The sequence below is a fragment of the Stigmatopora argus genome, chromosome 22, assembly GCF_051989625.1.
Source record: "Stigmatopora argus isolate UIUO_Sarg chromosome 22, RoL_Sarg_1.0, whole genome shotgun sequence".
Taxonomy (NCBI): Eukaryota; Metazoa; Chordata; class Actinopteri; order Syngnathiformes; family Syngnathidae; genus Stigmatopora; species Stigmatopora argus.
Genome location: NC_135408.1, coordinates 3,366,761 through 3,390,296, shown reverse-complemented (window position 1 = coordinate 3,390,296; position 23,536 = coordinate 3,366,761). Strand labels below are relative to the sequence as shown.

At 38.7% G+C, this 23,536-nt stretch overlaps 2 protein-coding genes across 3 annotated transcripts; one reads left to right on the top strand and one right to left on the bottom strand.

Annotated features, from left to right (window-relative positions):
* Positions 1-5,290: 5,290 nt before the first annotated feature.
* Positions 5,291-14,628, top strand: LOC144068583 (transmembrane protein 47-like). The gene is made up of 3 exons (XM_077593197.1): positions 5,291-5,637; positions 8,725-8,865; positions 12,734-14,628. The coding sequence occupies exons 1-3, from the start codon at positions 5,421-5,423 to the stop codon at positions 12,913-12,915; spliced, it is 540 nt and encodes a 179-aa protein (XP_077449323.1). The 5' UTR covers positions 5,291-5,420; the 3' UTR covers positions 12,916-14,628.
* A 2,963-nt stretch (positions 14,629-17,591) lies between these two features.
* il13ra2 (interleukin 13 receptor, alpha 2) lies at positions 17,592-22,885 on the bottom strand. Of its 2 annotated transcripts, none has more exons than XM_077592678.1 (9): positions 22,838-22,885; positions 22,559-22,695; positions 22,314-22,465; positions 22,068-22,224; positions 21,872-21,992; positions 21,048-21,232; positions 19,473-19,627; positions 18,647-18,794; positions 17,592-18,551 (listed from the first exon to the last, which is right to left on the bottom strand). In XM_077592678.1, the coding sequence occupies exons 2-9, from the start codon at positions 22,599-22,601 to the stop codon at positions 18,535-18,537; spliced, it is 978 nt and encodes a 325-aa protein (XP_077448804.1). In that variant the 5' UTR covers positions 22,602-22,695; positions 22,838-22,885; the 3' UTR covers positions 17,592-18,534. The 2 variants fall into 2 exon arrangements, with proteins under 2 accessions (XP_077448804.1, XP_077448803.1); XM_077592677.1 differs by having other exon boundaries at positions 22,590-22,695; positions 22,838-22,882.
* Between the last annotated feature and the right edge of the window lie 651 nt (positions 22,886-23,536).

Genomic DNA, 23,536 nt, shown 5'->3' with positions numbered 1-23,536 from the left:
TAAAAAACTGAATATTCAGGGCTTTTAATCCATTTATTAAAATAATCTAAATATTATATCTAAAATAGTCGTAATACTAATTTCAACCCACGTGAAATCAAGTTGACGTTAAAGCGGCCCGCCAACCAACCCGAGTTTGACACCCCTGTTCTAATGGGACCAAAGACTAAGATTTCAAACTTGATTTTTTAACTGTTTATTTATGGGATTGCAGCAATCACGGCACCAACCTGACCCTTTTTACCCCTAACTGCAGTCCTTTGTTTTTTTTCTCAGCCTTCCGTGACCTCATGAAATGACGCGACAGTGAAGATGATGTGCAGGGAAAGCTTCCATCTCAACGGTCCCAACACATTTCATCAACGTCTCTCCAAAAGCTCTGCTCAGCATTCTGAAAAGTCACCACAGCAGTATCGAGGAAATGAACCAAATCGTTCTCGTCGGTTTGAGTCTGGCCGTAAATTGCCAAACTGGCACGAAGAGGAATAAGGGCCGCAAGGTAGGATTGTACCAATCCAGAGTCCATATCAGCGTAAACTTAAGGATACAATTCTTAAGCCAGATGCTGTGAGGCTGAAAGAGACAAATATGCAAGTGACAAATATGATATTTTGAAGATTGCAGTGGCAGGCCGTCATGGCCTTCAAGGCCTTCTCTGCTGGCCTAAGAAATATCTGAATCATAAATTATACTTTGTCCATCAATACTTATTAAATAATTCCAAATTGTCTGTTAGCTTCCTTTCATTGCTTTTCCCCCTGGTTGCACTGCTTCCAGATGTGTGTTTTCATATTGAAGCATTTAACCAATCCCATTTCAGCCATTATTTGTTGCCAGGGTCAGAAATCTGCCTCAATGCCTTCACAATCAGTTCTGCAGGCTCTGCTGCATTAAACAAGCGTCGATAAGACTGTTGCTTTAACCAATCAGATTTTGAGTTGGCAACACCACAATGCCTTGTCGCAGTCGTAGGGATACGTCATCGCTTTCACCAACTATGAGGCTAGTCATTAGCCAGAGTTACCAAACTGTATTTGGAGTGGGCTGCACAAGCAAATATATTGTTGTGTTGATTTAAAGCCATTTTCAAGACGGACTATGCCAGAATTACGACAGGACAGGTTCGACTTTCAGCATTAGCTTCGATGGCGATAGAAAAGAAGGAAGAAAGAAAGGAGGATGGATATTGTGTACAGTTAAAAATGATTTTTGGTGAGTAAAATATGGCTATATTCCTAAATAATATTTCAATTCTGGGCCCGGTTCTGATATCTGAAAAGCTCCAGTGTTTGTATTTAAGCTCCGGTGTTTGTATTTAATCACTAAATGCTGCTAGGAAGTGGATTTTACTCAATTTTAGTGCATTTTTTGCCGTTTCGCCATTGACTTCCATTGCTGTCTTTTCCCGGGAAAATCACCCCCCTGCCTGGTTGTAATGTCTGAAAAGCTCCAGTATTTGTATTTAATCATTAAATGCTGCTAGGAAGTGGATTTTACCCGTTGAAGGCGCTACGAGAAAATGCACTGACCGCCACTGGAAGATTGGCATCTTAGTTTATTGTAACTGTGGCCTTCAGTCAAGATCAACACAACGGCAATGAAACCATAACAATGCTTGCCTGAAATACAGTCTGATTCACTGCGGTGGATTTCTAATAAAGGAGGAGATGAGGGTGTTCGGCAGGGGGAAATATAGCCTTGTTAGTTACCATGGATGCTTATTCACAGCGCGGAAAGCCTTGAGAGGATTATTTTGACACTAATCGGTGGCAGGAAATGCTGGAAAATATGGCGGCATTAAAGGATGAGGTCATATGATGAGTCTCGTAGTTTATTAAGAAGCTTCCTGGTCACCGGCGTCATCTACTTTGCTGTTGAATCACTAGCTGTCTCCCCCTTTTTCTTTGTTTTTCTTTCTTTTCTATTGTTCTCCATCATTCCAGAATTCTTATGAGTCACTTTGCCAGTGTGTGGGTGGCTTTCCTGTAAGCACAAACAGGAGGATTGTACTGTAAGTGGGTGTCCTGGTGGATAAAATACAGCTAAGCCGAGGATCACTAATATAAAAAGTAAATCATGAGCAGACTTTTCTCTGTCTGCTCTTTGTGGGGAGTCGCTGCATGTGCCATTGCAAGTAGCTTTGTCTGCCTGGAGGATTTTCTAATGAGAGGCTTTTTGGAGGAGGATGACAAGCCGCTACTCTGGTCCTTGTGGAAGGGCGTTTAAAGAAAACAAACAATGTGCTCAACGCAGATACAATTAATACTGCTCCCTCTTTCCTCTCTGCCTCATTTGATGCCCTGCCGACATCTTGGCAGCAGAATTGGAAACAAAGAAGCCTGACACTGTCATTATGTCAAAGATATTGAAAACCTCTAATTTAGATTCCAATTTGTGAGGGGTACAATGAAAAGAAATTAGGCCACAAGCAGTTCGTTCTGACACAATGAGCTAGTTTATACTACAGATACGGAGCAGCAGTGTATTTAAATACAACTGCGTAATCTTATTCATGGGGGGTGCAGGTATAGTATGAAGACATACTGTAATGCCCAACCCTTGAAGAAAACTTTCTGGGTGTCTTCACTTTATTTTTTGGTTTATATTCCAATAAAAATTGAAAGAAGGCATATTACAAGCACATTTTAGATGCTGTACATTACCTTTAATTTGTCTAGTGCATTTTAGAGCATTCATCTGGGTTACTTGGTCAACTGGAAGCTACACCTGAGTGGCAGGGTCTTCCCTGGACTGGTCGCCAGTGGGAATCGAGCCCGCAGGGGTTCCATATACGGTATTTTGATCCTCATATATAGAATATTCATTCATTCATCTTCCATACCGCACATCCTTGAAAGGGTTGCGTGGGTTGCTGGAGCCTAATCCATTTGACGCCTAATCCATCTGACGTCGGGCAAAAGGCAGGCTACACCCATGACTGGTCGCCAGTCAGTCATAGAGCACACAGAGGGACAAACAACAATACACCCTCATACGAACAACAGTGGGAATCGAGCCCGCACCTGCCCGCACAAAAGTCCGGTGAGTGAACCGCTACACCACATGTGTCAAAGTGGCGGCCCGGGGGCCAAATCTGGCCCACCGCATCATTTTGTGTGGCCCGGGAAAGTAAATCATGAGTGCCGACTTTCTGTTTTAGGATCAAATTAAAATGAAGTGTATAGATGTATATTACATTTCCTGATTTTCCCCTTTTAAATCAATAATTGTAAATTTTCAATCATTTTTTTTATGTTTTTAGTTCAAAAATCATTTTGTAAAATCTAAAAAAAAATATAAAAAGCTAAAATAAACATTGTTTTAGATTTATAAAAAACTGAATATTCAGGGCTTTTAATCCAGTTCCTTTAATCCATTTATTTAAAAAAAAAAAATATTATATCTAAAATGGTCCGGCCCACATGAAATCGAGTTGACGTTAACGCGGCCCGCGAACCAACCCGAGTCTGACACCCCTGCTCTACACCATGAAGCTTTTTCCTAATTAACATTTTATTTTTGGTTATGTTAACGTGTGTTTGTTCTTGGTTTCTGATCAAATAAAAAATTGGCCTCCCAAAAATGCAATGTATGCCCATATATAGAATGTGTCAGTAATTCATTTCCACACATCTTTTTTCAAAGATACCTTAGCTCTGTGTGACATTTTTTGCTGTATAAAATAAATCTAGTTTAAGTCATTATTTTCTGTAGCTTAAAACAATGCTAAAATAATTTATTTGGAAAAAAATGTTGAACATAGGCATTGTTGAGCATAAACGAAGAAATGGTGCAGTCTAGTGGATACTCTAAAACATTACAACAACAATTATTATTCCATACCTTGAAATTATGTCAAGAGTTTCTTAATTGTATTTTTTTTTTAATTAGACATCATTTTCATAGAGTGTTTCATGAAAGTTGAAGCCACTGTTCCTATGTTCAAGTCAGTCAAGTCAGTATTTGTCAGTGATTTTTTTAGGAGTCTACGGTCATGGCCAAAAGTTTTGAGAATGACACAAATGTTCCATTTTCACAGAGTCTTTTCCTTCAGGATTCATAGGTGTTTGCCAGATGTTTCTACTGTATGATGACATACAATTAGAAGCAATTAACAAGTATAAAAAACTTTTTATTGAGAATTTCATGCAACAGGTCAATAATTGCAGTGCTGACCCTTCTTTTTCAAGACCTCTGCAATTCAGGATTTGGTTCAGAAGTTGATCGACAGCATGCCAGGGAGAATTGCAGAGGTCTTGGGGAAAAAAAGGGTCAACACTGCAAATGTTGACCTATTGCATGTATAATTCTCAATAAAAGCTTTTCATACTTGTGAAATGCTTGTAATTGTATGTCATCATACCATAGAAACATCTGGCAAACACTTAAAAAACCCAAAGGAACAGCCTTTGTGAAAATGTAACATTTGTGTCATTCTCAAAACCTTTTTCGCCATGACCGTGTATTTTAACTTACTATATTAATGCATTTTTTATGTTTAGATCTAAATGTATGACTTGAATTTGAAAATATGGCAAAAGCTAAATAAACAAATACATATATGACGTCACTACGTTAAACAACTCAATCTGAAACTAGAGTACCCGGAGGAAACCCACACAGGCCCGGGGAGAACATGCAAACTCCACACAGGTGGACGTGACCTGGATTTCAACCCAGGACCCCAGAGCTGTGAGGCCGACACGCTAACCACTCGCACCACCGGGCCACCCACCCTTAAATCAATGAAACTAGTTACCAAACTTAAAAAATGCAACATATATTCCCCCAAAGCCATAGTATACAACACAGGTGTCAAAGTGGCGGCCCGCGGGCCAAATTTGGCCCACCGCATCATTTTGTGTGGCCCGAGAAAGTAAATGATGAGTGCCAACTTTCCTTTTTATGATGAAATTCAAATGAAGATTGTAGATTATTTCCTGTGTTTCCTCATTTTAAATCAATAATTACAAACAATTTATACTAATTTGAATCTCCAAAAATGATCTATCGATTAGCACGATTGGGAAAGCTGTCAATTTATTAATCAATTAATTTCCGCAGCCTAGTTGGAAGACATAACGGCCCTCCAGATGTAATTGAAACTACCACGTGGCCCGCGAAAAAAAAAATGAGTTTGACACCCTTGGTATACAACATGTCCTAGTTTGTACATTTGTATTGATGCTACAATGATTACATCTTTATGCATCTCATTGTTTTTGAATGGGGGAAATGGAGGGGGGTTAAGGTCAGCCCCGGATATGTTGGGGCGAGGTTTCCGAGCGGGAAGCGCATGAATGCGGTGAGCCACTGCCTTTGCGCGTTAGTCAGTGTTTACGCGTTGGTAGACGGCGCGCACCACTTCCACTCCTTCTCCTCGGGTTCTTTCCTCAACGACGCCGTGCGACCAGAGCACAATGTCGGTGAACGACGTTTACGTGCTGCGGCCCTTTAAACTGATCGCGTTGCTTTGCGTCTTTCTGGCGCTCTGCTTGGACCTGGTGGCTCTGCTCAGCCCGGCCTGGGTCACGGCCGATCATTTCTCGCTCTCCCTGTGGGAGTCGTGCTCGCAATCCGGAGCGAGGCAGCCGGATGACGACGTCTCGTGGAGCTGCTTTTCCACCCTCACTTCTGGTCAGAAACCAACCGATCATGCTTCTTTGCTCTTTGTCTCGGGGCACACACTGTTTCGTCTTCATTTATCGCTTGCGTGGTAAAATCAAGTCAACAACATTCCTTAGTCAATCCGTCAACCAATCCATGAAATAACTCATCTTCATGTTACACTGATGGAGAAGCGTCAGTGTTAGATATTGATATACTTTGAGTGATATTACCTTTGTCGCTGACTTTTTTAAATTCCATTTTACGTTTTTATCTTGTGAAATAGTGTGTAGTATCATTATCGACAAAGTTTATTTATTAGAACCCTTTAGTACAGGGGTAGGGAACCTATGGCTCAGGAGCCATATGTGGCTCTTCTGATTGGTGCATGGGGCGCTTCGCTGACCTGTGAGGTAAAATATGTATTTAATATGCATTAGTAGGAGCATCACGTTGGCATTATAGCTCTGACACTACCTCTAACTTTTTTCATTAGACTTTTCTGCATGTATATTTTCATTTATTAGCAATTGTGTAACAGTGTTTTCAAAATAATTCTTTTAGTGCTTTAAAAGTGGTAAAATTACCCCAAAAATCAACTCATTTTCTCATTTTTACTCTTAAATTCTGAGTATGGTTCTCAAGGAATAAAATTTGAAAATAGGAATTGTTTATAGCTCTCCGTGTCAAAAAGGTTCCCAGCCCCTGCTTTAGTAACAGAAGGCACTACAGTAGGCAGCTCTTCAAAAGTTGGCACTTTAAGACCTTTGAGACGATTGCCATTTTTGCTTTAAAAAAAATCTATATTTTGACACTTCAAGTCTCTCTATATAGCAAGTGGCTATTTTGTTAAATTCATTTATTTATTTATCTTTAGCCCTTTATTGGAAATGTGACTATTTTTTGAGTCATCAAAAACAGAATTTGTTATTGTACTATTGTTATTATGAAGTAGCACAATGGTAATAAAAAAAACTAAATTACTAATTGAATCAAAATGAGTCACACTGGTTACAGCCACAATTGACATTTTAAAGTGTATTTTATGAACCCCTTTCATGCCGTTGATGACGATAGACGTCAAATTCATTTAAACCTCAAAGACTGGTGAAAAATTCTTAAGTTTCAGTGCCATGTTCACCCCTAGTTCAGTCAAAATGGCTTTGACATCTACTGCCGTCCTTGTAGAAAAAATGGACATCGTAGTTCCATACTCTATAAAATTACTTCATGTGAAAAACTGCTAGAAGACATTCCAATAATATTCCTAAAAAAATTCATTGACAAAATATTTCTGTTCAGTACAAGGTGGAAAGAAAAAAAAAGAAACAAAAAATACAACAAATATAAATGTGCTGATCTAAAAAGAACTGGGAAGTGAATTCATTTGAATCCAATAGCACATCATACTTACCATATTATAAACCCAATATATATTCATTCATTTCCTGAACCTTATCCTCACTAGGGTCCTGGAGCCTATCCCACCTGACTGCGATCGGCTGGCCACCGATTCAGGCTGTCCCCCGCCTCTGGCCTGGAGTCTGCTGGGATAGGCTCCAGCACCCCCCGCGACCCTAATGAGTATATAGCATATATATCATGGGTGTATGCTGCAAGCTGTTGGGTTCAGTATTGTCCTCTCACATGTGCACGTATGCCACAAGGAATGTAGCGGAAACTAGACTTTGGTCTATACTCATGTTGTGGAATGTGTGGGGCCAAATGGGTGGTGGCTTTGTCGCTTTTGAGTGTCTGCTGATCTCATTAAAGGGTGGAGGGATTGGATGGTATTGAAGGGTATTGAAATAATGCAGTGCTATGACTTTAGAAATATTTGTTGCTGCTTAGAGGCGTCTGTTCAAAAATTCTAACCACATGATGTGGTAAAGCTGGAAGAAAAAAATCCCTATTTAAGGATTAGCCTTCTCCTTGTTTGCTTCATATTCAAATGCCATTGAGCTGTTTTTGCGGTATTCGGGTTGCTTTTTCTGGTGATAAATGATGCTTACTCACCGATTATTCACCTCAGCCAATGCAAATTATTCTTTTGAACCCAGTGCCTCTTCTTTCTCCTGACACTCACACACAGGATTTTAAGATTGGGACACATGACAAAGCAGTCAGAATGACGCTCTTTCTCTTAAAAAAACAAAAAATATTTCTAAACTACAGTGGTAAAACTTATTTTACATGGAAGAACACTGAAATTGTTGCGGGTAAACCACATTTCTTTGGAATATTTGAAATGTCAGCAAATCTTCTGAGCCTCTTAAACTTTAAGAAGCATAGTTTTCATTTTAGTTTGATTATTATTATTTTTTCTTTTTTTGTCCGAACACCACAGAAGTGTAGCATTAATCCCTAAAATGGCTAACCAGCACTAAACAACATAACATTACTTTATTTGAGTGTTTTAGTGTTATTATACAGTTATTAATGTCCATTTGTAACGTTCCTGTCTAAAAAACAGTAGACCATTGCTGTCTGACATTCATCTTTTAAGGGGCTTATAAAATTGACGTAAAAAGGGTGGAGTTGACTAGTGTGGGTGTCAAAAAAAATGGGTGGGGGGATGCAATGTCTACATCCCATGTGCCGTGGGGGATGTGGTTGGAGGACTACATCTGTGACTGATTCATTGCTTTTATACACTGTAAAGCTTTTATAAACCGTCATAGACGCAAAAAGGTTATCCAAATCTTTGTATTCCCTTCATTTTTTATCTTTCCAAGCCAGCGAAAATAAGATTCATCTCACCTCATTTGAACCCATTGAGGAACAAAAGTAGAATATTTTTTAAACCCTAGATTTCAAATGAGGTCAAGCATACAGCCAAACTGCTCCGGTCATTTTGTTCAACTTGTCCTTTTACAAATGTATTCAAGTGTATTAAAAGTCAGTGCTCTTGGAACATGATTTCCGCAACCACAAACCACATGGAGAGCAATATTTTTTTTACAATTTCAAACAGCCAGAAAATAATCACAAGGTCAAGTTATCGCCATGATGACCCCTTTTTACTTTTCTTTCACAATGACTGCCTTGTGACTCTGACAGTGCACCATTTCTGCTTGGATGACGTTCTAACATTTTAACACGTGTTCCCCCTCGCAGACTGGCAGATTGCCACCCTGGTGCTGCTAATGGGTGGCGCCGTGGCGACCCTGGCGGCTTTTTTGGCGGGACTCATTTCCTTGTGCCATGGCACGCAGAGGAATCACTACCGAACAGTGGCCGTGTTCCTCTTCACAGCAGGTCGGTCTCATTCTACTTTTTTCTTGATATCTATTAAAATCCCACTATCATACTAATTAAATGATGGAATATTTTAAAAGAGTATTCAAAAATAAATTATCAAGACACACAGATCCATAAATATTAAAATTGTGCAATAAAAATAATTCGTGTACAGTGGTACCTCTACGAGATGCTCGAGATACGGGGAAAATTTCGAGCAAATAATTAGCTCTAGATACGAGAAAAATTTCGAGATGCGAGAAAGCCAGGTGCCATGACATGAGAGGCTGTTTATCATTGTAGCGCACTGTCTTTTTTGCCGCATCGCTTTCGTGTATAACAGATATCTACGAGCACTTAACGGTTTCTTCACACGAGTTTCTCCTACACATGGACCAGAAAATGCACAACGCGCATGCACGGGCAAAAAGAGGGCTTTCTGGGTAATGAAGTATCCTCGTGCACACAACACCGATAGCCAATGGCACCCTTTCTCAGAATAAAACTTCATTACCCACAATCAATACGTGGGTAGGCTGAGCTGTTGCATTTTTTCAGTGTTTTTCCTTCCTTAGCCTGTTAGCTCCCGTTAGCGGAGCGATCGCTCATTCAAGACTACTTCTCGTTGGCAAGTGGTCGTGCGTTATCCTATTGTGAGGACATTTGTGTGCATCATTTTCGGAATATTTTGAAGGGAATACAACAGCAAACAGCCCATCGATAGCGAACGTGAGGGTGGAGGCGTGGCAAACAGCTAACCCGGCCAGAAGGTATAAAAATGTAAAACAAAATTAGAATTCAGTTTTGTGTAAAGTTACATTAAACGTATGTTTGAGTGTGTCTGTTTATATTCATCCAATTTAATTTAAATTTGTCTGTTCGCTTACGAGTGCGTTGTCGTGGAAAGTCCCCCCGAAACCCCTCCCCATCCTCCCTTAGTTCTATTAAACACATTTTATTACTATTAAACCACTAGTTATGTGTTACTTTGTTAATAGATGGCGAATTAGAAGAAATAAAACATTTTTTCCAATCCAATATCCTCTTTTTGGTGTTTTTTCAGAGGGTTCGAACAAATTAATTTGTTTTAGTTCATTTCAATGGGAAACGTTCGTTCGAGTTACGAGAAGATCGACATACGAGCTCAGTCCCGGAACAAATTAAGCTCGTATGTAGAGGTACCACTGTAATTATTTGCCACTGCATAGTTGAAACAAATGACTTATCAAAGAAGGCAGAGGGCATATGACTCACTGAAAAACAGTAGTTGAGACTCATTTAGTTTACTGTGATGACTCAAATATATTACATTGTCAGTGTTCTGCAGGCCCGGAGGATGAGTGGTTAGTGTGTCGGCCTCATAGCTCTGAGGTCCTGGGTTCAAATCCAGGTTGGTCCACCTGTGTGGAGTTTGCATGTTCTCCCCGGGCTTGCGTTGGTTTCCTCCTCGTGTCTTTCAGGCCACCGATTCACTGTGTCCCCTGACTCTGGCTCGGAGTCAGCTGGGATGGGCTCCAGCACCCCCGATGACCCTAATGAGGATAAAGTGGTTCAGAAAATGAATGAATGGCAGTGTTCCTTTTCTTTCAAAACCATTACTAACCATTTTTCCAGTTGAAACTGATTTAATATCTTGGGAAAATACAACTCAACCACTGCCCGTCATAGCAATAAAACAAAACGGATTAGCGATAAACCCTGCCTTGTATCACATCAAGAAACAGTGTTTTGTACTTTTTTGATTTATTTTACAAAGAAAAGTTATTCGGGTTTAGCCTCAGTGAAGTCCAATCTATGGATTTAGGTTAAAGTACCCCCTGAGGTGACTTAAAGCTCTGAAGCCGCACCCAATGGTGGATACTGAAGGTCTGGATTCCAAATGCTCGTCCCGCCACCGGTCAAAATACTAAAAAGCAGGAAGGGATAAAGTATGTACGCCCTCAGACGGACCACAAGCGTTTCCAGGCAGACAAGGTTTTATTTGTTGCAGGATTTCTGTGAAATAAAGGCCACTGAAAGTCGAGAGGAGGTGGTGCGTTGCTTTAGCTCATTTCTTCTGTGGTGACTGGCCCACAGGCCAAGTAAAAGCAGCCACAGAATTTGCAGCAGTACCAACAAAGTGAGTCACATAGTGGGAGAGGGGGAAAAAGCTTCTCGCCTAGTTGAGAGAGGGAAAATGTTGACATCAGCGAGATTGGGTCCATTTTTAAACCATATAATTACAGAATAGTTGGATGTTTTAGAGACTATTTAAAACAATTGTTGTAAACAATCTTGGTGGTTTGTTGTTTTCTTAAATGTATTTGGTTAGAACAGTTGCAATAATATTTCAATAGACTTTAAATAAACATGTTTTTTGGAAGTATTTCTAACATGGCTCTCATTGTTAAGGCCAATTTTTTTAATTTTATTTTAAAACACGATTTGCGACCACGTAAAGTCATTGTTTTGTTTCTGTGTTTACAAGGGATGCCCTGCCCTTTAACATCAGCCAATTACGAGATCAGTTCTTTAGATTTGTGGGGTCATGTACTCATATAATTTTTGGGATGTTACAAAGATGGGTAGGTTGTAGATCAGCCTCAATGTTTTTCTGATTAAAATATTGGCAACATTGGTATGATAATGTCGTGTGTGTGAACTTATTTGGCAACCCAAAGCTGAAGGAATGTCGTACCACGTTTGTCCACTACTCTTACGTAATGCTTTTTATGTTGAATATTTAAAATTCTACATGTTTAGTGTACGTTTTGGTTGCCTTGAATGAAAAAGGCACAAAGGCCCAGTGTTTGCTTTCGACTTAATGGCCCTCTGACTGCCTGCTAGCCATTTACTAAAAAGCATAGGAAGCCAGTGTTATCCTTTCCTGTGTGCGTAATTGCTTTGAGAGAAAGAATAAGGCCACCTTTACATTTGCGCATGTTGCACTGACGACGAGGGGGTGGAGCATTTGGAATCTTTGGCGGCGCTGCGGTATTTATTTTCTGTCCAGAAATATGACCTCAGCTCAGTCTGGGCTCCATCAACACGGCCACATTCTTTTGGGTGGCCGCCACTCCTACCGGGAGGAAGGAAAGGCAGACGAGAAGTCACGCTAAAATTCTTAAAGGGCCTCTGCTCAAGCAAAAATGAATCAGAGTGACAAAGGCGTCCAAGTCTTGTTCCTTTTATCTCAAGGTCAAAGGTGTCTATTTTCAACTAGGAGTGATGTACTTTTGTGGTTTTTCTTTTAACTCCACCAAGCAGATTGGTTTGTTTGTCAGTCAGAGTATGTTAAGACTAAAAAGGGAACATTTTAATAATGAAACTCTCATGATCTGCCTTGGGTGCGTAACGAGGACAGAACCCAGGATGCAAGAAACAAAGAAAGGCGAAGCTGGTGCACAACTTAGGACTTTTCATACAAAAATGGTCAATACAAAAAAACGGGACAAAGTTCTCAAAATCAGAACTGAATGGGGAGGACGCAAGATGAAAAATTGATTTTTAAATACTCTTCAACAAGAATCTATCATTTAATTAGTATGTAAAAACTCTTAATTGGACTTGAAGTCACAAAAATTCATTTTCCCCATTCCTTTCATTTTTGCTTATTAATTCACCACCATTGTTTATTTTATCAAAAGCCTTATATTCACTTCTACACCTTTTTATACAGTTCTAGATTTTAGTGTTAACAGCTTTGTCTCTAAAATGAATCCTTTTTTATGACATGAAAGTGGTGTCTTATAAATATTTACTGTAATTGCGACTTGACTGCTTTTTTTATGACCTATTACTTCTGACTCGCCCACATAATCACTGCCATACGAACAGAATTGAATTACAAAGTAAAACCTTTGTAAATCAGTTTGTGACTCTTGTTTCATTTTGTCTTTCCCACCAGTTGTGCTGCAGGCCTGCGCGTTGGTCCTGTACCCCATCAAGTTTATCGACGGGACGGTTCTGCAGACGTATCACGAATTCAACTGGGGGTACGGCCTCGGCTGGGGGGCCACCATCTTCATGTTGGGTGGCGGAATCCTCTTCTGCCTGCGAACGGATCTATATGAGGATTCCATGTATTGACACCGCATGCCCCCTCTTCCACACACACACCTTGTTTATAGTAGTACATAGCCCACTTGTTTATTTTTGTCAGGTTGTGAAGGACTAAAGTAGGACAGATTTAACCATCCCCCAACCATGCTCACTCACAACCCCCCCCCCAGTTTGGATGGTATCGGGGTGCCACTAGTTGCTGGGTATTTGCACTGGACCTAGATGTCTTTTTTTAGATAAATTGGACCGCCAAGTCTAAACATTTTTAAGCACCAATGCATCTCCATGTTTTATTTTTATTGTGGCCTTTTTGTTTTTAATCATTTTATTTTAGAGTATACCAAGTTGGAGCTTGTCTTCAATGTATTCGCAGCATTACTTTCTCTTCATCCTGCCTGAAACATATCATAATCCTCCTTTTCATTTTAACCACTGTATTTTTTGGACTACCGTATTTTCACGACTATATGGCGCATCATATTTTTAGCCGCAGTGTCAGTAACGAGTGCTATTTCTGTATTTTAAACACACAAAGGACGCACCGTATTTTTAGACGCAATATATTATATATTATATATGAATATCTAACCGCAATAGCGCTGGCTACCGGAAGCAGCCCCAGACTCCTTTTCCGGTTTCCGGTGCGCAGTGACTGCTGGGATATATAGTTCTTGCACGCTACACCCACACGCTAAAAACACGTTTTTAAAAAGGCAACGGAAGCAAAACTGAGTTCGGTTGTACTTTATTTAGCCATTTTACAACTTACTCATGTCATCATCACCCATAAATCTATCAAAGTCCTAATTTTCTGTGTCCGAATTGAACAATTGTCCAAATTAGTCATCGAAAACGCAAAGTCTTATACGTTCGTCCAGGCGGCCACAATCCATTCGCAAATAGTAGCTAGCTGGTAGCTAGCGTAACTTTTCCAACGGTGCTTTCCATGCTTCGTCAAGCTGTATTGATGTCAATGTATACAGGCCACAATCCATTGAGTGTATTGACAAAAGAACTACTACATATCCCAGCAGTCACTGCGCAGTACTTTGTCTATGGGAAAATAGTAGAGTCGGTGTACCCTATCAACTGATTCATTTTATTTTATCATGATAACAATTTTAGTATTGGTCCATATATAAAGCGCACTTGATTATAAGGCGCCCTGTCTAATACGGTATATTGTAACTCGCACCAGCCAAACAATGCACAATGAAGATTATATATATGTATATATATATATATATATATATATATATATATATATATATATATATATATATATATATATATATATATATATAAGTCACACTGGGGTATAAGTGGAATTTCTAGGAGGCCAATTTTTCATTTTATCATTTTATCAGAAACCAAGAACAAACACACATTAAAGTAATAATAGCAAAATGGAAAAAAACAGGCTAAAAGGGCATCTGTTAACATCGTTTTGTTAAAAAAAATGGTGGAGTAAAAATCAAAACCACAGCAGGCTGTCTGTGGTTAGAGAGAAAAAATACACATATAAGTTGTACTTGAGAATTACTCGCAGCGCCAGCCAAACTAGAAAAAAAGGTGCGACTTATAGTCCGAAACATACGGTCCTCAGCTTTTATATATGCTGGAGCTACTGTATTTATAGTTTGTTTGCAAACTTTTTTTTTTGTTTCCACTGAAAATGTAAATGTGTAAAAAGTATTTGTACATGAAGGACTTTCCTGAATAAAAGAGTAATTTTGAGGAGTGGTGAGTATGATTTTATGTTTTGACTTGTCACCAGAGATGGAAATATGCCGACCTTTCGCCTGTATGTTAAATTAAAAGCGTCATGGGTAGGTGACCTCCTTTTTTAGTTCATTATCCAGCACATTCCACATGTGGAGGTGGCAACAGGTTGTGGTTGATATTTTACGACAGCTTGTGTGTCCCCCATTTGCTCAAATTATGTTGATAGTTGCGTGTTTAGTGTGAAACAGAAGGCAAATCCAAACATTGGCAGACTGTTGTGAAATTGTCACCCCGCGCATTTTAAACAGAAACAGCTGCAGTGCTAGTCAACTATTTAGCAGCTGTGGCATCTGGATATATGACCATATGAGGATTATGTTATGTTCAAATGGGAATAAACCGTGTAACTAAGGGGAAAGTCCCAAAATGTCCGCATGCATCCTCTGATGCTTCATGTGGGAGAGACAAATTCAGTGGTTTTCTTATTATAGAATCCTGAAATGTGATCTTGGACTTCAAACTGAAAGAGGTTGTCATATAGTTTTTGGCAGGAATTTCATTCAAAATTTTAAAAAAAATGTTGAGGAACAACTGACTGTGTGTAAACGACTAATAAAAGCTGCATGTAAGTAGGCTAATCAGTATTTAGACTTAGAGAATGATTAGAAAATTAGATGTACTTTTACATTATTGTTTCAAAACCTCAGATGCCATGTTAACAGGTTTGCATAATAATTTAGGTTGAAAGTGCCCAAAATGTAATTTTTGCATATATTTTTTTATATTTTTCATATATATACTACGTACGATATAAATTTCCCTTTCTGCCACTTTTGGCTCTTTTCTACCACCCAGTGGACAATAGTTTAATTGCAAGCTGCTCGTGAGAGGTTTTGCTTCAGTTAGCAAGCTGATTGTATATTGTTCAAAAAGACTTATTGAGAATTATATCAATAATATCAAATATCACAATGTGTTCTACTCAAAAACATCCAAAAATAATCAATTAAAACGGATTAATTTTTATTGGCAGGGTCGACAACAATTTCAGGAACATGGATTTCCTAAAAATTGAAAATACATGCTCAGAATGAATTCTTTTCCACAATAAAAAAAAGACAAAAATTACAAAATCACATACAACCAATGGGAAAAAAATGCTGTGGAATGAAAGAAACATATTAGAACAAACTCATCGATCCACTAGTACTCGTGTAAACATTTTTAGACTAACAATAAGACCTCCGAGTTTTAAAATTCAGCAAGATTTTTATGAATAAAGTAACTCTGATCGAGACGTAGTAATATTTACAAAGCTCCCGATTCCAAACAGAGACACTCCAACACAATAAAGATTTTGAAGGGCAGGCCGACCCCTGGGGACAGTAACCAGACGGACCCTGCGACCTTTCACCCCGCAGGGACAGATTCCAGTTACTGACTCCGGGGGACGGCGACAGACTATCTTCAACGCTAAGGAGGAAACAAGATGATTAATGCGAGTAGCCCACATAGCTGATCTTCACAGCCACGAGGAATCAATCCCAACAATTTTCCCTGCTAAAAAATATCCATGTGATTGACCTCGGACCAGTCCAGGGTCTTGTACTCCCCCTAAAAAAGCCAACCTAGTTGGAAATGATGCATAAAGAATTGATCACATATAAGATGCAAGTTGAAAAGTGACAATATAGAATGCTGCCCACAAACCAGAAAAAAATGCCGCAGCTGTTCTGGTGGTCCTCGCCGGTGGGAGTCCTCGGCAGCAAAATGAAGTGAACGGCAACACCTGAGCTATACATTAGCACCGGTCCAGTCGTCTATCAAGCGTGACCCCGGCAAAATTACACATTAACTTGAAACCTGTCACCTCTCCCTCGCTATCGCGTCTCTTTGGGCCCCTCGTATGCCACGTACTGAACATGAATTAACAAAAGATGGTAATGTGAAAAGCAACAACGGTGTCTATAATTAAAGCAGAGGCTTGATATTATCTAATAATGAAAATGTAAATTAGCATTTGCACAGACACTGGATAATTATGCATTGATAGTGGGAAGCCCACAGATGGCTGCCAAGGTGACCTTGTCAGTATTATATTTGTACAAGGAATCATACAACCAAAAAGTGGAGGTCATTTTAGCCCCAGGTGTGTTGGTTCCCATGTGGAGGTACAAACCCAAAGTCTTTGACAAAATTATGTTTACAATATTCAGGCCAAACGCAAGCAAAAACTCTTTATCGAGGTTAAATTTATGGACAGAATTTAATTGGAAAGAAAAATTCATAATAAATCAAAATATTTTTCCTGCCTCTTCATAAAAAACAATCGTATTATAAGCTAACCGAATAACACCATTAAGGTCAAAAAACAACTGCTCATATTAGATCGGAACCAAAAACACCAACGTAAGAATTTGCACAAGTAAGCATACAAGGTGACCCGAGCGGGTCGAAAAACCAAAACAACTGCGTAAGAATTTGCACGAATAAGCATAATAATTTCCTTATAAGGTAAAAAGAGCGACCATATTTTTAAACAATAATGCAAGTATTTTCGGCAGTTGATTCGATTATCGCCATCTGCCGGAATCCAAGTCAAAGCAATTCAAGAGTCCCTTGTAGATCTTCATTGCCAACTCAGATCAACAGTCTCGGCCTGGAACATGGTGTCCTGTTCAGTCAATAGTCCTGAAAACAATTAACTGGCCTCGAAAGCAGCTGTGGGGAAAAAGTGTCCTCACAAATTAAATTATAACTTCATTACCTATTAAATGCTTAATGAACATATAGTAACATCCCAGAATAAACCCAACAGGACTATAAGTTACATCTGAGTATAAGTCGCACCAGCCAAAAAATACACTGCATTTTTGGGAGCCCAATTTTTTATTTGATCAGAAACCAAGAACAAACACGTTAAAATAACCAAAATTAAATGAAGAAAGTTTATCAGGAAGCTGCCTCATGGTGTAGAGCAGAGGTCTCCAAACCGGTCCTCGAGGGCCGCTGTGGGTGCAGGTTTTTGTTCCAACTAATCCAACACAAACAGTTTAACCACTGAGGTTTCTGCTGAAAAAAAGAAGCACCTGACTGACTTCTAGAATACCAGATTGGTGGAAAGGTTTCCTCTTACAGGTTGGAATGAAAACCCGCACCCACTGCGGCCCTTTCTGGAATAGTTTGGGGACCACAGGTGTGGAGGTTCACTCCACTGACTTCGGTGTGGGCAGGGACGGGCTCGATTCCCGTTGGTGGTGGTATGATTGCGAGGTCGGATGGTCGTTTGTCTCTCTGTGTGCCCTATGGCTGACTGGCGACCAGTCTAGGGTGTAGTCTGCCTTTCGCCCGACGACAGCTGGGTTGGGCTCCAGCAACCCCCCGCAACACATTCGAGTATGGGGGGTATGGAAGATGAATGAGTGAAAGAATGAAAGTTTATCAGAGAATTATAGCCTAAAAAACATTGTCAGTGGTCAGAGAGAGAAAAACTAATATAAAATGCACTTCAGTATTATATATGTAGGTAGTAGCACTGTCAGTAAAAAAATACAGATTTCTTGATTTGTAATTAGCACAATAAAATCATGAATTTTTAAATTAAATACATCTAAAAAACACATAAAATATTTGAAATCTAATAAGTAGAATAAGAAAAATGACCCTCTATCATATAGAACTTCATAATTTATAAATTTTGGAATAACATAGTTAAATAGAATAGAATGTGAAGGAAGTTCCTTTTGGTGTGTTGCTCCTAGCCACCAGGGGGAGTATAACATACACATCAGGAGAAATGAAGACCCAAGTGAACACAAATATTATAGAGTTTCATGAGAAATACTCTTTATCCCTGATTACTAACAGAATTCTGAAAAGTGACTGTATTATTGAAGATCAAGTCGATTTTGTCAGTTATTATCAAAAGTTGGAACCACCTGGAAAGAGAATATAAAAAGGAATAATAACAATGTTTTAGCATGTGGCATATTTCTTAAGAATATGAAGTTTGCCGTTGTGTCCTGATAAATACCTGTGTCACATTTCCGGAGACTCCACTCGCTCCAAAAGCTTTTTCTGGCACAGTACCTGTGCAATTTTGAACGTACTCTGAAGCAGTTTTGCCCGTGCATGTTCATAGGTGGAAAAATCAGGCTTGTTTGCATCGTGGGAATGAGTTTCTGTGGAAAATATGATGGATTGTAAACTTCAAAATCAGTGAGAAATTAAAAACTGTCCAAGCATTTGCAATTCTCTCAGCTATATGATGGATTAAGGAATGCTGTCATTGTGATTGCCAAATTGTCCAATGAAATGAATGTGCTCTTTACAGCACAGAGTAAAAGTGCTAAGTAATAAAATATCGAAATCTTGAAATATTTACAAAAGACACAAGATAAAATTATAATATATAGAAACATTGCAAAAAGTGCCTATATATTGTCATTGCACAATTATACAATGAAATGGAGGTGCTATTCACAATGCAAAAATTGAAAGTGCAAAGTAATGAAATACAAAAAAAACAACCTGAAAATATTAACTAAATAACATTTAAATATGGAAATATTGCACAAAGTGTCTTCATTGTTATTGCACAATTGTGCAATCAAATGGAGTTGCTCCTTACCGAATGAGACGAACTAAAAGAGCAAAGTCGTAAAATATTGAAATCTGAAAAGATTTAGCAAAACAAAGAAGATAAAGTGAAAAAGAATACTAGTTAAACGAAAATATTGCAAAGCGCTTTTCGGGAAAAGCCCAAAGACCACCCACCACTCAATCTAACCACTCCATTCCAATGAAGCAAACAACATTATATTTAAGGTCATGAGTAATACACGTTTGGAGGGAAATACCAATTCCTTCTTTCCATCAAGTCTCTTTTTGTCATGTAGCACCTCCCATTCGAGACAATCCTCCGGAACATTTCCATCAGGTTTCTGCCAGGTAAGTTTGACACTGCCTTGTGGTCCTGTCTTTAGAATGGGTTTGTTTGCACGGTCAGGCTTCACTGCAATCAAAAAAAGAAATATTCTTTCATCCAAGGCCTACACCCTCCCTATACTTATTTGTAACCCAGCATTACATTGAGAAATTTCAGTCTGGTGTTAGAGCGGACACAAAAACTGCTCTGCTTTTAGCTGCTGACTCAGGTAGTCCTGCTGTCCTTATGCTTTCGGATGTGCTGACCTTTGACCTTTGATCCTGTTGACCATTGAATTCTCCTACAACAGGGGGGGTCCAAACTTTGTTCTCTGAGGGCCACTTTCGTAAAAATAAAAGGATGCAAGGGCCAACGTGAAATCCTTCCACTTTTATTTGTTAAACAGAGGATTGGAATTGGGTAAAAAAAGATAGTATTAACTCATTGACAGTCAATGAGGGAAATAGATGTCCAATCCATTTTGACTAGGAGGGCTGTAGCAATCGTTCCATTGTAACGCCATTATGTCTGCCAACCCGGCTGCAAATATATACAGTTGTGGTCAAAAGTTTACATACACTTGTGAAGAACATAATGTCATGGCTTGCTTGAGTTTCCAGTTAATTCTACAACTCTGATTTTTCTCTGATAGAGTGATTGGAACAGATACTTCTTTGTCACAAAAAACATTCATGAAGTTTGGTTCTTTTATGACTTTATTATGGGTTAACCGAAAAGTCCATGTCAGAAAGCCATCAAATTTAACTGAACTGCACCAATTCTGTCAAGAGAAGTGGTCAAAGATTCAACTAGAAGCTTGTGGATGGCTACCAAAAGCGCCTAATTGAAGTGAAAATGGCCAAGGGACATGTTACCAAATATTAGCGCTGCTGTATGTATATTTTTGACCCAGCAGATTTGATCATTTTTTTCTGTTCAGCCATAATAAAGTCATAAAAGAACCAAACTTCATGAATGTTTTTTGTGACAAAGAAGTATCTGTTCCAAGCACTCTATCAGAGAAAAATCAGAGTTGTAGAAATAACTGGAAACTCAAGAGAGCCATTAAAATTATGTTCTTCACAAGTGTATGTAAACTTTTGACCACAACTGTACACATAAATGTAAACCTAAATATATACATGTATAAGCTCCATTTGAATTTTAGCATGAAACATGAAGTCGACACATATGATTTATTTGCGTGGTCCGGATCTGCCCCACGGGCCACCACTTTGACACCAATGCACTGGAGGCCTTTAAAGCCTTTTTGATATCAGACTTATTTTCTCTGGCATTTCTCAATTGGTATTTTAAATGAATTCCTATTTTCTTATTTTTATTATTGCTGACATAATGCATTTGATTTTTTTGATTTTTTTGGATTGCTGTCCTTTTAAATTGACTTGAGTTAATGCTTCATGATCGGGTTAACAGAGGCATCAAATGGTGGCAATGGAATTTGTTAGTACATGTTTTCCTGATAGAACCATGTGACTTTCTTTACCGCGGTCTTGGATTTGAAGAGAGGTGTACATTGGTCCCAGGGAACATTCTGTAGAAGAGCCATTTACACAGAAGTTGACGTCAGTGAATTCTGGGAGACGTTTTCCTGTGAAGCTGCAACCAATCCTTACGCCATTTATCAAAAGGTACTGAGGACACTCCTCTGTGTTCTCCAGTTCTTTGTGCCTGTGAAGGAGAACAAAACTTTCTGTCCCATATACATGACGTTGTGGAACTCAATAAAAAGACGTTCCTGTTTGCGAAATATTACTGACAAAATATCCAACAGCATGAAGTTAGAAACTGTTTCGTGTAATCTCATCTACCATCTTGCTGTTTCAGTGCTTTACATTTGAAACATAAATTAATGGCAATGTTTTGTTGATGTACGGTTTTGCTTTGTTTGTTTTAACTTAGATGAAGCAAATGTCTTCATTTTTTCAGTAGTGGGTGGTTATTTTTAAACCCCTGGGCTTTTTATTTCTCAAAAAGCTCTTCAAAATGGTGCAAATTGTACTCCATACTTGCTTGTAAATGCTCATTTCGTACCCTACAAAGAGTCTCTTGTTTCCAATTGATATTATATTTGGTATTTGGCATGCATTCATTTGAATGTAGGTTGAAATGCATTTTAAAGTATAGGCATAGTCATTTTATTCACAATTTAGAAAATACATATCCCAACTTAATTGCAATTGGGCAGTATCTTTTTTTTTAATTCATAGCGGATATATGGAATGAACAATCTGGCATGCCAGTTTGTGTAGTTAATTTGAAGAAAAAAATGAGTGACCATCATTATAAAAATAAAAGTATGTGACTCACCAGTAATACATATGTAGGGGTAAGTTAGTTGGAGATTTAGGGTTTTTATGCCACTTGCAGATCAGGTGTTTCATGTTCTCAAACACACATGTAAAATTTTCCACTATATTACCCAAATGACCTGTTGAAATAGAGCCATAAATTGTTAATTCATATCAACATAATTTTTTTCATTGCTTTTCTATGTCTGATTTACCTGTGCAAGTAGGTTTCTGAACCAGTTCTGTGTAGTTCAGACTCTTGACCCACGTATTGTTAGTGCAGTGTCCACCAAGAAGGGTGTACACTTTTACGTGGATGTCCCTCATCAGATCAAACTGAGCGCTGTACGTTTGCTGAGGTGTCTGAATACCCTGGAAAAAAATGGTCTCGGTCACGATTGTTGTATTGAATTGTTGTATTGGCGTAATCACAGAAATTCCTACATGGAGGAGGTACTCACTTCCCATCTCTGTGCATATGCATTGAAGTATTCCAATTGGTATCGTGTAGGACATTCTTGGATGCCATCTAATCTGCCAGGGGGAGTCCATGTAATCTCCAAATGTCCAAGTTGGCCATGATCTCTGATTTTAATCTCCGTAGGAGGATCCACTTCAAAGAAAATCACATTGTGTAATATAAAGTGTGATGGAACGAAAGAAAAAAAATGGACGATTTCAGACATACAACATGACATCAAATTACATTTGAAAAGAGTAGTAGTTTCCTGACCAACCTTGAATCCCATTGCAATGCCACTGTTTTGTACAGATGACCAAAAGCACAATCAGAGAAGTGCTATGAGCCAGTTTATTTGCCATCAGTGTTTTCATTTTAAAAAACTGAAAAACCAAAAAAGGGACAAATGCAATAGCAACAGAATGAAATAAAAGACCAGGACTATTTTAGATTGGGAAAAACATCAAAGATACAACGATTACAAGTGGAAATAAGGCAAGAAAATCTGCAGGGGGAAATACTTACATTTCTGTGTTCCAGAATGTGTTAAGTGAGTCAATGATGCTTGCTTGCTTGCTCGGTGTTTTTGAGGCTTCTTAAAAAGCAAACAGGGAGGGGCTATTTTTTTGATAAAGCAACAGACAGTCAAGAACAGTGTGCAATATGATTGATGACTAAGGGGTAAGTGAGCCTCTTTTTGGCACAGTAGGAAAACATCATTTATCATGCTCCATTTACTTTTGAAATAAATTACTGTTTTGGGTGGCAACCCGCAAGCACTGAATGGCTTACTTTATAGGGGATAGGTTCCTGCATGTCAGCAGATAATGTTTGGGAAATTAGTTAGAATAATTATTAATGACTGTTCTCTGTGATTGCTTGGTACATTTCCACTTTGAATCATTACTTTGTAGAAAAAATGTCAAGAGTTTGAATTGCAAAGAATTTATTAACGCTGTTTTGTAAGAAACTTTGATCACAAAGTTATTCAGATGATATATACAGAACTTCGGGACAATATTTTTACATGCGCTTGACCTGGTTGAAAATATAGGAAAATTGTTAGTGTACATAATTTGAGCTTTTTGGCAGTGTCTCATTGAGTCATGGTTGTACCTTTGTTATTGAGTCTGTTATGTAAGGCCATGAATTTTTCCACTAATATAAAAAGCATAATAAAAAAAAGTGTTTTATGATAATAATATACCCCGCAGTGCATTTTTA